A 16,307-nucleotide genomic window follows, 5' to 3' on the forward strand; every position below is an offset into this window, starting at 1 on the left:
CAAATGCCTCATGAAATTAATAGCATATTTCTCTAGAGCATAATGGTTGTTACATCTAATGGCAATAGCTTTTTCAGCCAATAACAGTTATAAGATATACAATAGAAAGAAGCAATCTATGGCCCTTCCACTAATTCTTTTATTCAAGCTAACAGTGACAAGAATAGGACTCTCAGTCTGACATAGAAGCTAACATGGCTATGTTAGTCTGTACCCGGACAACAAGCCAAATAAAGTCTTCATTATTGTTTAATACAGCTCATAGTTAGCTTTGGCTTAGACTCAACCTGCAGGACATCAGCACGGAATATTCCATCTGCATGCAAGACCAAGATAACATGCTGGGCTGCTGCTCAGCTTCCTGTATTAAGTCCAGCTTGGAGTTAAAAGAAATAGAGCAGATGAAGATGTGGGCCTTCTGATAAATTATCTGGGCAGACCTTTTCTGAACAAAATACAGACAATATCTACAGACGATGGTCAAAATTTTCTGATGCGAGTACTTCCAACTCTAATTAAGCACCTTTAAAAAAGCTTGAGATTGAGATGTCATGAGCAATGAGAATTGTGCATAATTAGTAATATTAGATGTGTTATTATATGCTAGGTTATATAATACTAGAGTGATATAAAACTAACTGAATTCCAATATATTGACACTTCCATGTCTGCCTATTTGGTCCAGCGCACTAATTATCTGATCTAATGCAAAATTGAAGCTCATTTCTTTACACAGCTGCCTTTGGTCTGAGCAGATGAACGACAGTGACTGGGAAAACAATTTTCTCTTTCTAAAACCTACACAGTCAATGGCTATACAGGCACTGAAGACTTCCATCAGCAGAGTACAGGAACTTGGTCCAAAAAGTGTACATGAGTGGCATGAATTACTACTGCTTCCTGCTTAACACTACATGTTCTACTTCATTACTATTATGGTAACTTTTACGACCCAACAGCATTTCAACAGCCATCAATAAGAGCATGGAATTTTTCTCTAACTTGTATGCTTAAATGGTCTGAATTCATCAGTGAAAATTATCTGCAGTCACAAACGGACAAGAAAGAGAAGGTGAAAGGTAAGAATAAGATCCAGCAATTACTTACTAAAGCAGTTATACATCTAGGCCCTTGATCCTTCCAATACTATAGGCCATAGTTTCCAAACTATTTAGGTAATGTAATTTCTATTCGGAAATGTAAAATTGTAGACCTCAGCTCATCTGACATCCCAACTTTTAAATTTATTTCAGTTGAGTCCCTGGAACCATGAATTAATTTGAAATAGAAAGTCAATAAGTAAGCTATTGTACATTTGCAGCAAGTGATTTCATTAACCAACTGTTTCTTTCCTACCCTATATTTTTACTGAACTGTACATTTCTGTGCACAGTAAATACAGAAATAATAATGAGAAAAATAGCAGGAAAGAAGATTAAATGAAAATGTTCCATGCAGATGGGGGAGCATGGAAGAGGACATGAAGGCAAGAGTGGGAGTTTGGAAGAAATTCGAGTATTTTCCTCAGTAAAACAGTCCACTGGCTCCCTTGTTTCCCTGAATCCCATCTGCAAATAATTCCACTCTAATGTAGCCTTCTGGTAATTTTAGCTTGAGATGCTCAGATGCAAGCATATCCTGCTAAGGCCGATTTTCCTCTGCAAACCACTTGCAAAGACTTCCCTTACCTACTTCCATCCTTTGTTCTATTAACCAGCTATTAGTGAGAGTCTTTATGCCTCAGGGCACAAACCACTATCCAGCAAAACAGGTCAGAAAGACTCTTCCTTTTATGGGCAAATTATTCCATAACATCCTCCTGGAGGGTTCTTTTGCTTTTCTCTAAAGCATTTTAAATAGATCATTGTCAAGAGACAGGATATATGATTAGATAGTCCATTCATCTGAAAAGCCACGTTAATTTTATGCTCCCACTTTACAATTATACACTCCTAAACAAAAGACATTCCTATTATCTATAGATAAATGCTCACAATTCATCCAAGGAAACCCCATTCTAATCCCGATACTATGAAATTATATTAACTAACCTTGTAAAGATTGTGGTTTAGATGTATCCACAAAGTCTTCCTGAAGATCACATGGGTGAAAAATGAGCTGTTGCAAAACAGCAGGACATATTGTGGAGAAACTTGAATTTGATACTTGACTGTTGTTCGGTAACCCATGCAGAGAAAAGATTTCCTCACCAGTCAAGCACTGGAACAAAAATTTATTTTGTCAGCTTAATACATTAATGTAAAAAAGAAAAAAATCATATTTTAATATGAGTTAACTCATTTTAAATAACTCAATAACTTTAAGGAAGCATATACAGTTTGTATGCTGGGCCTGACAGTACCGTGTTTGCTTAATGTGAAGTGAAAGGAATTCAAAGTATCTTAAGATAAGTTCACAAATCAATGAAATGTGTCTTAAACTGACATTTGAGAATCTTATGCCATACAAACTAGGCCAGTTAAATCTCATTATATATTTGGAAAAATAGCTTCACAATAAATAAAATCACATGTAGTTACAAAATAATTAATTTTAAGAACAGGGCAGATACACTTAAAATCTCAGTGACAGAGTATGTGAGAAAATGATTGGTAATTCAGCAACTGTTTATTCACATAAGTGACCACTTTACTTCACACCTCTGCTTCATATTTACCTCCTCAAATTAGCTGTTTCAAAATGGCCCAAATGTTAGCTACATCCAACATTTTTCATTAACCTCATAGCAATAATTGTTAACAGCAAACATTATTTTGCAAAACCATGCCATACTCCAATGTGACAAACTCTTACTTTAGATTTTCATTTTGCCCTTAGCACAGGACACAATAGTACCTAGGGTCAAAAACAAAGGTACTTAGCAGTCTAAATCAGGCTGGGGCAAGGCTGGTTGTTCTTAGTTATTTTCATCCCAAAAGATAAAAGACAAACTCTGTGTGTGTGTACGTACGCGGGTGTGTGTACGTATATATCTCACATATTTCTACATGAAATATTCCACACTACTACTATCTTAAGTCTTTTGTCTAACACTTCCCGCTTATTCACATTCATGATTTCCTACAATGATCAATAAGAAAATAGTTCTTTTTGGGGGGAAAAAGAAAATGTTTTGCTGTGCTGACTGTAAAACAACCACATACCAAGGCTGAGTCTCAAGACAAAAATTAAAGTCAAGTGTTTTCTTTCTATATGAGACCTTAAGTTAGCACATAACACTCCCTATAGCAAACCTCAGTGTGGTTCCAAAAGTAGAACACTAGAAGCCTTAACAAAATATAAACAAATAGTCACTCTCTGCTCTTTTCAGTTTTGCTAGCTTCAGATTCCACAGTTCTTCTCTAATAAATCAAGATGATTACTTATAAATCAAATTCCTTTTAGAGATAAGCCAAAGAGCCGCAAGTCATTTACTGCAATGCTGCTTCCATTTCCATTAGTAAATACTTTTCCTCATGTTGTCCAAAAGGCGAAACACCTTACATCATTTGAATGTGACTATTTCTCATTTAATTTGAAGGAAGAGAATCTTCAGACCAATTCAAGTGACTTCAACCAAATTACATTCAGGATTTTTTTTGTCCTTTCTCTAACATGTTTGAATTTAAATGTAAGCCTAAGTTCTGTTGAAGCCAACAGAGCTTGAAGATTCAAATATATACTTAATTCCTGAACTGAGGTCTACAAGCCATGTACATATACTTTCATCTTTCAATGTCAGTGCTAATGTTCCAGTCTCACATTTAAAATAAACATAGCTTGTTAACAGAAAATGTTTTTCATTTTAAAGCATGTTGCTCCATTTAATCTCAATGGAAGTATTGTAGAGAGAAATAGTCTGTTACAGCCTAATTCATGAACTCTACAGAGTTTTCTAAATTGGTTCTGCATCTAATCATTCTACTGTTAACTCTGCAGTATGAAATAATGCAAATTATGTGACAAATGTTTCCAGCATGAAACAAAGAGATGACAGTTGTGGTCTAAAGCAATAGCTCCTATAGTGTGCTTCTTGTATTACTGGCACACAGAGACATTTCTGGAATCCTGCATTGAACAGCCTTTAGAAAAACAAGCTAGTTCTGTAACCCACTAGTTCTGAGAAATATAAAATGGATGACTAGTATTTTAAATACTAATATATTAGGATTAATATTATTTCACAAAAATGCGATTACGACACCCTATATAATCTAGTGGGTTTGTAATGGGAAAACAGATTTTAGTAAATTTTGCTACATTTTTCAAAACGCAAGGCAACCATGTAGTAAATAGGAGACCAGATTACGCATAGGAAATATTTATCAGCCACAGTATGTATTAGGTAAGCTTGAGGGTTGTAACTTTGGCTACATGCAAACAAATAAGCAAGAAATACCACTGAACAAGAGCTCTTTTACGTGAGGACAAGAAACAGCATTTTATTTAATTATTATTATTATTATTTTGATCAGGGACAGTCATTTCATCCTCTCAGTAACTCCTACATGCATCCATGAGCTAAAACAAGCTTGCATGAGTTCATCTGCACAATTAAAGGATTAATTAAAAGATTAAATCTACTGGAAACCTTGGATCGGAGCAACCCATGTTGCACCCTGCAAAACTCCATATTTATCTTTGGAGGATAAATACATTATGACAACTACACTGCTGTAAAAACATAAGCTGTTTATTTTGCAAGACGGACAGCTGATCTCAGCAGAAAGGTAACTTAGCCTCATGGAACAGGGGACTGAGAAGGACCTCCTGGGTCAACAAGTCTGCCATCATGTCTGTCTCCTGCTATTCGGTTAGCCTTGTCACAGTGCTCAGGTGAGGGGACTGGCTGTAACGTGACTGTCCCCCAGCAGCTAATGCACATTTGCAAAGAAGATATGACATAACTGATCATGTCCCTGAACTGTGAAAAAGTCATAAAAAAATGACTAGAGGGGACTTCAATCATTAGAATTTACACAATTACACAGTGTTCAGATAAAAAAAAACAAAAGCGCACACACACACACACACACACACAAAATAAACATGAACCAGGTTACTCATAATCAGATGTTTACTTTCCTCCTGGTGAGCTACTGCTAAAAATGATTGATTAGTATGGGATTTTTAAGAAGGTAAATGAAATAAAGTGATACCCAGCTATCTAGGATCTCTTTACACTCACATTATATACCTTTATAAATTAAAAGCGCACCTCATCTCACCACATTCTTTCAAGGAAACGATGGAATAATTGTTCAGACAACAGTAATGCAAAGACACTTCCGACAGAAAAAACAACAAAATATGCTAAAATACCAAACAACTACATTTCATGTCTTGTAAATGTTTCATTTCTCTTTCTGATCTTCATTCATATTCTTATCTTCGTTCCACCTTTGTTCTATCTGTAGTGCTCCAGATGTGAAGTGCTAAGCTATTATCCTACAGCAACCTGCCATTCGCAGCACTGCAGTTTCTAGATGTTACCAGATTAAACACTAGCCTAGTCCACACAAGGGCTGAACAGCTGGCCTTGTAGGCCACACAGTAGCAAAGCGGTGCATACCTGTCTGACTTGTATTTTTAACTTAGACTGAGACTGGATACAGCAGAATAGACACAAATGAGTAGTACGTCTTCCAAAACTTATTAGTAACAGATTAAAGCATCTAATGCTAATGAGGTGACTCGGCACAGGTGAGAACCGGGCGATGACCACACAGAAACCTTCAAAAAGCAGCACTCCAGGAGAAAGAGCCAAACCAGATGAAGCTGCTTGAGTGCATTTGTGTACTTTAGTGATTTTGCACACATGCTGACGTAGTCCAAGCAGCTGTTCATGCTGGGAGCTGAAAGCTGTCCATGAACACTGAGATTCACCGAGATATTCTAGAAATAAGAATACAAGAGAACACAAGAGCCTATTTATCTTCTCACTGCCCAGGAAACTTCTGAGCATGGTTTTGGATCAAGATGATAACTCTGGCACTCTGTCAAGACCTTCACCCTTTTTTTAAGAAGCAGAAGATGGAACTAGTGAAAGGCTACAAAAAACAGAATCAAAGCAGATACTACTTTAGTTCTATTCCGTCCAAAACAGTAGAGTTACAGTTTTGACTCATCTCTAGGTGAAAAGTAGTCTCTAATGATATCTGACCAGCAATATTATTAAAGATTTTAATTTTATTTTGTCCAAATGTTTTGTTTAAAAATAAAATATATTAAAGAGAGAATATTCCATCATAACATAAAAGGACTGTGCATATAGTTTTCTTAGAGAAGCCAGAGAAAGAAATCAGAGTATGATATTAGCATCTATTGTTTATTCCAAAGCATAAATAAAGGCGGCATTAACAAGCTTTATTTCTAATGCCCACTTACCGTCCAAGTAWTCTTGACAAAAACTTTTGAGCATATAGTTTTATCCTCCAGCATACATATGTATAGCTATCATACTACAATGAACCCAATGAAATAAGCTCACGTACAGTTTTGTGGTTTTACATCTTGTTAATAATGTAAAACATATAGTTAGTAAACACGTCACCATCTATTAAACTGAAATTGTTATTTTTAATTCCTACTAATAGGAATAAAATATGTAGGAATTTCACAGTAAAATGTGAAAAAACAGTAGTGAACAGTATTTGAGTCTGCTCAGTTATTACTTATTACTGTGATAAGTCTTAGCTTACATATTAAGAAGATAATTTAAAAAGAGCAATGGAAATTCAAACACAAAATAAGAGAACATGACAAAATACATGATAAAAATACATGATAAAAGGAAAAGAGAGCAAAAGCAGCAGAAGATGGAGACAGTTAAATCAAATTTTCCAAAACTGCACAGAATATTTCATAATTCATTTTGCATATCTTAGGAAACAAATGAGGGTCTTTGTGGACATCATATGATATAAGTTATCATAATTGCTTACAAAATTTCACACAAGTATATGTTCAAACACCATCATCCACAAATTAAAGCACTTTTTCTTCTGCCTTATCTTTTCAAGTCAATCTGGTATCAACAGAAAACAGAAATCAAGCATCCCTCTTCTGGCTTACACATCCAAACTCTTCCAATTTTTTAAGAAAATGGATCAGCTTCTGGTGGATCCTCTCTTGTGAGATTAATAGTGTTACTGAAATTGTTATGTGAGCAAAACATTAAAACTAAACACCAATACTGGGATAATACTAAAAGAGATTGTTCCTTTCTGCCAATTTTTAAGTGCTATAGCACCTGTCCCTGACAGGTCAGCTCTCTGCTAAAAATGACTCTGAGCTTAGATGACAGATTCTTTTGATAGAGCAGGAGTGTATTATCTAGGTTGGAAAGAGGTCTGGAGTTATCCCACTAGCTCTGGACATTCGAGTTAGGAACTGAAAGTCTAAGATAACTCTTGTCTCCTCCTACAGTCATATATTTATGCAGCCTCAATGGATGATTCAGCCTACCTGAGCAAGACCTGAATCACTCTCCAGAGGTATTTATTTTCCTTCCTAGAGTATCGGTAGAACTTAGGCCTCCAGTGCCTTACGACACTCAAAGTTAGGTTAGGCCACTTTAGCTTCTTCAGGTTCCATGTCTTCTATCATAATCAGCAGATGCTCTAAATTACGAACTTACATGGACAAAGAAAGAGTTACAGTGTTTTCAAGTGATGACACACGTTGTGGGCAAATATCTAAGGTATTTGATATGAGTGTGCATTTGTGGACAGCATTTGCCCAAAATCATTGGTATACCATATAAAAGGGATCAAGATCCAGGAGCAGCTCTTGAGTGCCTAAACAGTACTAGCTGAGCAGCCGTAAGACCAGTTTCAAGAAGGAATTCAACTTCTCAATATAAAAGAATACACATTTCAATATAGTACCTTAGATATTTTTCAAAAAGGACACAACTAAAACAGGCCTGTAAAAACATTTAATCATTTCAGTTAAACTTCAAATTACTGATGAGGAATATGCATCTACAGTAATAAGAAGAGGCATCACAATTTTTTTTTCCCTGTAGCCTATGCCAAAGCCTGTGTACGAGGGCTACGTGTTTTTGCAGAGCTAAAACCCAAAGGACTGAGGATTCTAGTCATTTCCACACCCATTTAAAGAAAGCCTCTTTTCATAACCATATTCAACACTTCAAACCTGTATTTAGTGCATGTGGCTGGGAATGTTTATCTTTTTTTTTTTTTTTTTAAACAAACTATGTGTGTTTTAACAGTATAACAGTGTTCAATTGGTGAAATGTGGAATAGAAGCAGTGACTTTGGCAACCATTGACATGCTTACACTGAATACTATGTTGATCTTAGTGGCATTAACTCCAAGTTAAACCTCCACTCAGGATAAAGACATCAGAATTGCGCTCTAAGACAAATGGCGGCTGCAGACTTTTCAGGGTTTGTCTACATTACAGAACAAGTAAAAAACAAAACAAACAAACAAAAGAAAAACAACTACTGTTCCAAACACAAGAAAATTCTCTCAAGGTCTCTAGAGGCATACCTCTGCTGTATCTTAAAGAGTTAAATCAAATTAGAGCGAAGTCATCCTTGTTTTCCTTTCATCTTCACAATTGGCTTAACATAAAGAAATCTTCACCAGCCTCAAGATTCCCCTTTACCACTTCATACTATTCTAAGATACTAGAAAAACATTAAATTATTGTAGACTTTAAAAGTAGCAATAAGGTCTGCATTTTTTATTGAGTCACTAAACAGTATTTTCCTGAAAAGTGACAGCTATTCCAAAAACATTTAGCCAGTAAATTAAACGACGTTTTAAACAGCTTGTAGTATATGCATTTATGAACATACAGTTTGCACTCAACTTAGAGAAAAGATGTGAACATTTCTGCAAAAGTTTCTTTACACAAGTAGAGCTTTCTATAATCAAGTGCTTGCTATCACATGACAATTTTATTTTGTTAAAAGCCCCGAAGTTTTGCTTGTAACTCTCGTGGAGAAAAGCTAGCAGATTCCCATGCCCTTTTTGGTGTTGCCCAGATGCTGTTTACCCAAGTGCCAGTTTAAGAGCCGAGCAGTGAACAGGCGGAGCCGATGCCACAGGCAGCCCGTGCTGCGCACACAGCCGCTCACTGATGGATCCCTGCCTTGCTGCAGGCAGGTCCCACGGGGCTCGCACCTTTTCCCGAATCCCGGGCCCAGCGCCGCCGCGGACCTTTGCTCCCTCCTTCCCTCCCCGCTTCAACGACGGCAGCGGGATTTAAACACCACAGGAGCTGCCCGCCCGGCTCGGCGCCCCCGCGCCTGGGCGCGCGTTTCCAGCCCGGCCCTCGCCGCCGCCGCGGAGCCGAGCAGGCGCAGCAGCGCGGAGAGCTGCCCGGCCGACAGGCTGTGGTTGGCCCCAAAGACGCGCAGCACATCGTCGGCGAAAGCGGCCGCCGCGGGCGGGGGCATCTCCGGCCCCGCGGGACGCGGCGAGGATCGCTGGGCGCGCAGCACCGCGCAGCACCTCCGCACGGCCCTCGCGCCGTCGCCACCTCTGCCCACGCGCCCGGGGCTCCGCGGGGCGGGAGAGGCGGCTGGGCCGGCCCCTCCCCTCCCTTCGCCTCCCCGGGGGGCGTAGTGGGGAAACGGGGCGGGCGGGACATAAGTAAAGCCCCGACGCGGCAGCAGCCCCCCCCCCCCCACACACACACACACGCCGGTCCCGCGAGGGCGCCTCCCCGCTTTGCCGCCCCGCGGCGGGGCCGGAGCCGCTGCCGGGGGTCAGGCTGACCCCTCCCCCCCGGCCACGGAGAAGCGCGGGCGGCCGCCCACCTGTCGGGCCTCACCGCCGGTCCCGAGCGCAGCCGGGAGCCGGGCAGGGTGCCGTCCCGCGCGCCCCCCGCAGGGGCAGGGGGGTCCAAAGCCCCGGAGCCGCGCGCAGCGGGGCGCGCAGCCGCTCCTGCGCCGCCCCGCAAGCAGCCGCGTGCTCGCGAGCACGGCCGAGGCACCGGGCCCGGAGCGAGCCCTGCGGTTGGCGCTGCGTGAGGCAACTCGCCTCCCTGGGGCGGCCCCCCTCCCTCCCTCCCTCCCAAAAGCTGAGACACAGCTTTGCATCCACTCTGCCCCTTTAGGAAGGTTTAATCCACATCTAAAAAAAAAAAAAAAAAAAAGTGTAAGTGCATGTAGTCTTTCTAGCAAACAAACAAACCCAGGAAATGTGCGGCTGGTCAGAGGCATAGTCCTAGGGCCTGTCACTCAAACGGTTGAGATTAAAAACCCTCATGCTGCAGGGCAACAGCCAAGCACTAACAGCTCCCGCTCAGGAGAAACATCTACTACCACCAAGTTACTCTGATGAAATTTCTTGGGCTGTTTCTGAACTGTTTGATACTGCCCACTACAGGGATGTTTTTACAGAGACATATTTTTGAAACAGATTCTCATTAAGTCTCTGTGGAATGCTGCTAAGTTAGATGAGGTGAGACACCGGTCCCAATTCCAAGTTTTCCTAAAGCCTGAAACCAGAATTTTACACTGCTTGTGCCAAGTAGCCTGGGTAACAGCAATATGATGGAGGCATGGTTAAAGATACTTCACAAGAAATGAAACTTGTTTGGAAAAATTCTTCATAAACAATTTCCAAAGCACAAAGCATCAAGAAGAAAAAAAAATGCCAGTAATATAACCAACTCTCAGAAGAATCCAGGGAGTCCTACAGTCATAAATTCTACTATTGGAAAACACAGACATTGCTCTTCCCGAAGTAGAAGCTGAATGTGGGAAAACAAGGTACTTTCATGCTTCCCTGATGCCTGGTTGGTAGAGGCTAAAACAACCACTGGCACAATTTAGTTGCAGGCTGTTGCAAATCTGTTCCAAGCCCAAATAAGTCCCCACCTGCCCTGGCTGTACCACCAGCAGCTGAAGATGCTCCACTCTACCCACCACTCTACATGCACATTTTTGGTCTCTTCCAGAGAAATCAACACAAGGTCTCCTTTGCCACTAAGGGAATCACAAGAAAGTGTTTACATCAGTAGCTGAACTGGGGCCTCCTATACTTTCTTCTTCAGTGTCTGTTTCTAAAAACAGCTCTAATGACAGCCGATTATTGAAAGCATTTTGAAATTTGAAAAGTCTACTAATCATAGAACACTTTTCAAATATATAGATAAACTGGAAACAACTGCAAACTGGTTAAAACAGGCAAAACAAAACAGGCTGCTGACGCCTCAGAAAGATTTGTCAGTGCTGTGTAATGCAGGGCCAAAGGGTTAATTGCAAAATTGATTATTTCATAGGCTTCTTTTTATCAGTAATGGAAATATAAAGGATTATTTAAATTAGTATAATTAAATGAACTTATATTTGCATTAGTTCTTGAGTTTTCAGCACTTGCATAATTCTGAAAAGTTCAAGGAATTTCTGGATAATTCCATTAAGAATTGTTTTCTGTTGCCAATCCTCTACAGAATGAAAATCATGCTCTGTTTTAAGAGACAGTCAAAATTTTTCTTCAAGGAGTGATGCATTCATACTCCTTTAGTTTAAAAGAAAAAAAAAAGACATTTCTAAAGTGAATATTACTGAAAAGGACCCCAAGAGTTAGAAGGGCATGCTAACATAAGACCCAAGAGGTCATGTACCTTTCAAACTGCATATAGCACTTGAAGGACTACTTCAGATTTATGTATTTTCTTGTGATGAAAGGACCCAAGCAGAAAGACAGATTTTTGTTCGGGTCAGCTCTGATAAAGCGTAGCCAAACTCTCCCAGAGCCAATTTCTCTTTCTTAAAATTAAAGAATAACCTGTTCGTACACTGTAAACCAAATGTTTCCCAACAGTACTTCATGGTCCTGATTCACTATTGTTTTGTTCCCTGCTTTGTTATTTACACCTGCGTAACATGACTGTCACGTATAAATCACCACCAAGTGCCAGCATGCCAGATGGTGACTGGTAGCGAACAACAAGATGTGTAATCAGTTCTTCCAATCTTCTAAAGGGCCAAATCCTCTCTGAAGTGGGTTTGTCTTAGGAAATTCAGTGAAGCTGTAGCCACTTACATCAAAGCCAGCATGGTTTCTAATCTTATTTGCTATTTACATGTCTCAGAGCCAGAGGAACCCCCTGTGTTTGTTTTCATTCAAGCCAACTAAAATAACCTATTTGAAAATAGTAGTCATATTACATTGTGTAGTTTGGTAGGTGAGATACACATGTCCAACCCTTGTATTAACATTCCCATCCTTTTTCTTTCAACTCTTGGTTAGATTAACATATTTAAGTGGAATAATAAAAGACAATATCCTTTAATTAAAACACCTGTGAAAATAATGATCCCTAGCAATGGATTTTTCCAGTGGAAGTATCTAGATAGATATGTAAAAATATTGAACTGACAGCTCTAACACATTCCTCCTTAATGTATTTTCCCTTTCCAACACTCACAGCCTCTATACACTAGCTTCCAGTGCCTCACAGTCAAATAAATAACAGATTAATAGCATGCTGAGGCAGATACTCAGATCATTTTCAATATTGCCACCTCAGGAATCTTGTGGCTCCCCTGAATTTTGGGCTCTTGCAAATACTGAAATTTCGGGATTAGAGCTCTGGAAACACAGTCAAAGTGTACTGTGAAAACTCAAAGCCACAGAAGCCAAACACAAAACATATTGGTTTATTTAAAAGTCTTAAGCTAAAAAGTCTGAATCTCATGAATCTGCAGATCTTGACTCATTTTTGAAAGCTTGGGCTCATAGTATGGCACTAGAAATACATCCATGTATATCAGATTAGAAAAGTTTCTGAAGCAAGTTACAGAATTAAAAGGGATTTTTTCTTTAAGGCACATTGGCCAAAATACTTAATATTGGTACACTAAAACATTCAAAGGGAAAAGTGGATCTCAGGATTTGCAGGAGGTTTTGATTCCGTAGTTTTAATAGTTCAAGAGTGAATTACAAGTGTTTGGGGCCCAGTATGGACCGCAAAGTGCAAAAAAGATATAACTTATAGTCAGTTCAATGGGAGTTATGTCCAATTTAGTCTAGGTTAATGTCTATTGGCTTGCAGTTCAGGGATAAAACATATGATAGAGAAAAATTATGGCCTCCTCTTCCCTGCTTATAAGTATAAAAGGATATAAAAAGAGTTATGAAAAACTCTCCCCGAACAGCAAAAGTAGTTGGCATATTGCTAACAATACAAAATATACTAAACTCTATACATTAAGCATATTCTTCAAACTCTTTCCACCTTTCAATTCTTGAAATATTTCTCTTTATTTTAAGTAGTTTTTTGGAAAACATATACATCACAGAAAATTCAGTATAGGATGTGCTACTAGACTTTGCTTCCATTTGTGGCACCTTTACAGTTTTGCCTTCCTTTTATATTTCCCAATATTTTCCTATTTCACAAATTCACCACAGTTTGGGGTACTTCAGAAGAACAATATCTTTTCAGGAGAAAAAGAGTATTTCTTCGCTATTTTATAACCACAGTTTGTGAAATGGTATTGCCATGGTAAAACAGTCATAACTTGCTTCTTTTCTGAGGTTGCACTGTCAGTAATGTTTGCATATTGTTTACTATCCTGAGAAGCTTAGCTCATGTAAAAAAAAAAAAAAAAAAAAAAGTCAATATTATGCAATAGGTTTCACCCAAAGAGGCATTACCTGTTCCACAGCTCTCCACTAGCCAGTTCATTAGATCTTTGTGAAACTGTAAAATACCCTGTTTATGACAAGAGACATGCCATCCATTTCCTACTTAGGACTAAATATTGTTTAAGCACATATCTTTAACAAAATCTCTGTAATAAAGTATGCAGATGAAAATCCTTGCTATTTTTTTTTCCAAGAACCATTATATAGAGATATTTAAGGGTCTTTCATTATAACAAGAATACAAGTTATTTTTAACAGAGATATGCAAAAGAATGGATCTTCCATTCATAGCTCATTAGAAAGCAAAACTTCACAAAAAATCCACTGACAGTCTAGAAACACTATCTGACCCCACCTTGTTTGTGTAGGGCCAAGGCTATTTAGATAATATTTCTAAAGTCAAAGCTTAAAGCTGTTTTTAATCTGAAGTTTTAGCCTAGGCCCATCTCTAGTTTTCAGTTGGTAAATACAGACTTCTTACTTACAAATCCAGTAGCTGTTAGGCTACAGCTTTGGATGGTATGAAGCAAGATAGTCCCCAGAGAGCTGAGCCACCCTATAGCAGCTGCAACTCAGAGTACGCAAGATAAGCGTGCAGAATACAGAGATAAGAAATTTTGTTTAAAAAAAAAAAAAAAGTCAAAGCTGGGATAAGAATGTGTATACCTATTTGAATATAGGCTTTAAGAAAACATTTTGAAAAAAAGGGAGATTCAAAAGTTTGGAGTTCTCTTTCAAGGCAGCCATATTTTGAAGTGTAGCATTATCAGAAAGTACTTTTACATTTATGAAATTCAAACTGAAATATTTCAGCTATTTTCCAAAAGACTTTTAAAAACATTTTAGAATTTAAATTTTGTATTGTTCTAAGATTAGATCAAAACCAACTCTGAAGTCTCAAAATCACCAACAAAACAGAATACATGTTTTATAGCAACGTGTCTAGTAGCAACTTCTTTTACCTGATGAAGAGCTTTAAATGTACAAGAGGATCCCAGGGGAGGGGCAGTACATGACTGAAAGCTACAACCTCAGATTGTATTAACATATCTGTACTGAATTGTATGTAGCTAAAGAACAAGGGTTAGCACAGAATAAAGGAGCAGCAGTCATATGTCAATATTAGTATGATTAGATAAGCATAGTAGTGTCAGCAGGATGTCTAAGACACAACATGCTGGCGCTGTATTTTACAGGCTGGTTCTTGCAGGGATCAAGATGAACCCTGCGAGAGAGCAATGCTATACCAGCTGCAACAGTCAATTAGTTTTTTTCCCCTCATTATTCAGTAGGATGAAGGAGCAGAGTTTCTGGAGAGGGATCAGAACAGTGTTACCAGCTCCCATTACAGGACCCACGAGGGAAACAATTTTTCTGGACACTTCTCTAGGTCAGTGGCCTCCAATACACCTGTTTCTTCCTTCATTTCTTTTAAATACAGCTGCTAAACATGCCTGAATAAGTGAAAACCTGAACACTCAGCTCTGAGTTTGAAAATGCTGTCAAAACTCCAAAATAGGTGCTTTGCAAGCCTTTGGGATTGGCAAATGTGCACTGAACCCAGCTTAATTTTTAAACACCTGATAACATGCAAGAGTGGAGAGAAGGGAAAGCAGGTAGAAGACATCTTATTTCAGAAGAAAATTGCAGCTGCAGCTAACGTCTTCATTAGTTCAGGATGCAGTTTTCTATCGTACAGAATCAGGCCCTATCTGCCTTCAGGCCCTTCTATACATTCAACATTAAGATTTTTAAAGTTTTAATTAAAAGATAAGAATTCATGTAGGGCTGGAATACTAAGTAAATGATGTCACCACGCCAAATTTAAATTCAGGATATAGTTAAAACTGTGGTGCTTTCTGTAGTCAAATAATATCTCCCAAATGACTGCCCTAAGATTTGATAATGCCATGTCTGAAATTTTAACAGTTCAGTCATTTGGGGGATATTATTTGACTACAGAAAGCATCTCACTCTTAATGACATCCTGAATTTATTCTCAAAGCATATTTTTGTGTCTAACTGCAGATATAGGCAAGTAACAAAGTGTGTTAACATGCTTTGAAAGATATTTTGTATCATTCTTTTGCAAGACCAGCAGTATCAAGAGAGTATTAGAGTTGCATGCTGTTCATGACAGCTTTTGAATTCTTGGTACTTTCATAAACTTGTTATGAATATTTGTGCTCTTGATTAAGATTCAAAGCCTGAACTCTGACATGAAAATAAGTTTTGCTTCTGATGAAAGTATTAGCAAATAGTTTGGGGTTTTTTTTTAAGCTCTCACAAATCATAATTACGCTGCAGAATTTGCAGCTCCAGGATGCCTTTGAGGCTAGGTAAGAACTAAACAGGACTCAAATAGGACTGAATATTCATATTGATAGTCGGAACACTCACATACATCAGACAAGATTTTATAAAATGAAGCAGAAAAGGATATGAACCCTTACACAGAGATAAAATAGGTATAAGGTTGCCTTCAGGCAAATTATTTCCTAATTACTCAAGTTTGGTTTTCTTATGTGTCAAGGTGAAGCATATACTACCATGGAAGGAGCACACTAGATCAACCATAGGCAACTCCTACTTCTCCTTTAGGTTATTTACATCTAAAGCATTATGGGTATGAATTACTATGGACTTAGTTCACATAACACTGGAAT

General features: G+C 38.6%; 1 protein-coding gene across 4 annotated transcripts in view; it reads right to left on the reverse strand.

Annotated features, from left to right (window-relative positions):
• The window catches only part of SLC39A8 (solute carrier family 39 member 8), a 29,459-nt gene extending 19,958 nt beyond the window's left edge, over nt 1–9,501 (reverse strand). For 3 of the 4 annotated variants that reach the window (XR_003255591.1, XM_026078429.1, XM_026078430.1), the window contains exons 1-2: nt 5,573–6,146; nt 2,052–2,220 (exon numbers count right to left, since the gene is read on the reverse strand). Coding sequence is in view for 3 of the 4 variants with exons in the window: in XM_026078429.1 (XP_025934214.1) it covers nt 2,052–2,220; nt 5,573–5,965 (562 nt within the window). In the remaining variant the exon portion in view is untranslated. Of the gene's footprint in view, nt 1–2,051; nt 2,221–5,218; nt 5,224–5,572; nt 6,147–8,969; nt 8,985–9,292 lie in introns of those variants that run through there. The other variant, XM_026078431.1, reaches the window with a different exon arrangement.
• Between the last annotated feature and the right edge of the window lie 6,806 nt (nt 9,502–16,307).

This window comes from Apteryx rowi, unplaced genomic scaffold (genome assembly GCF_003343035.1).
Source record: "Apteryx rowi isolate R43461 unplaced genomic scaffold, aptRow1 scaffold_48, whole genome shotgun sequence".
NCBI lineage: Eukaryota > Metazoa > Chordata > Aves > Apterygiformes > Apterygidae > Apteryx > Apteryx rowi.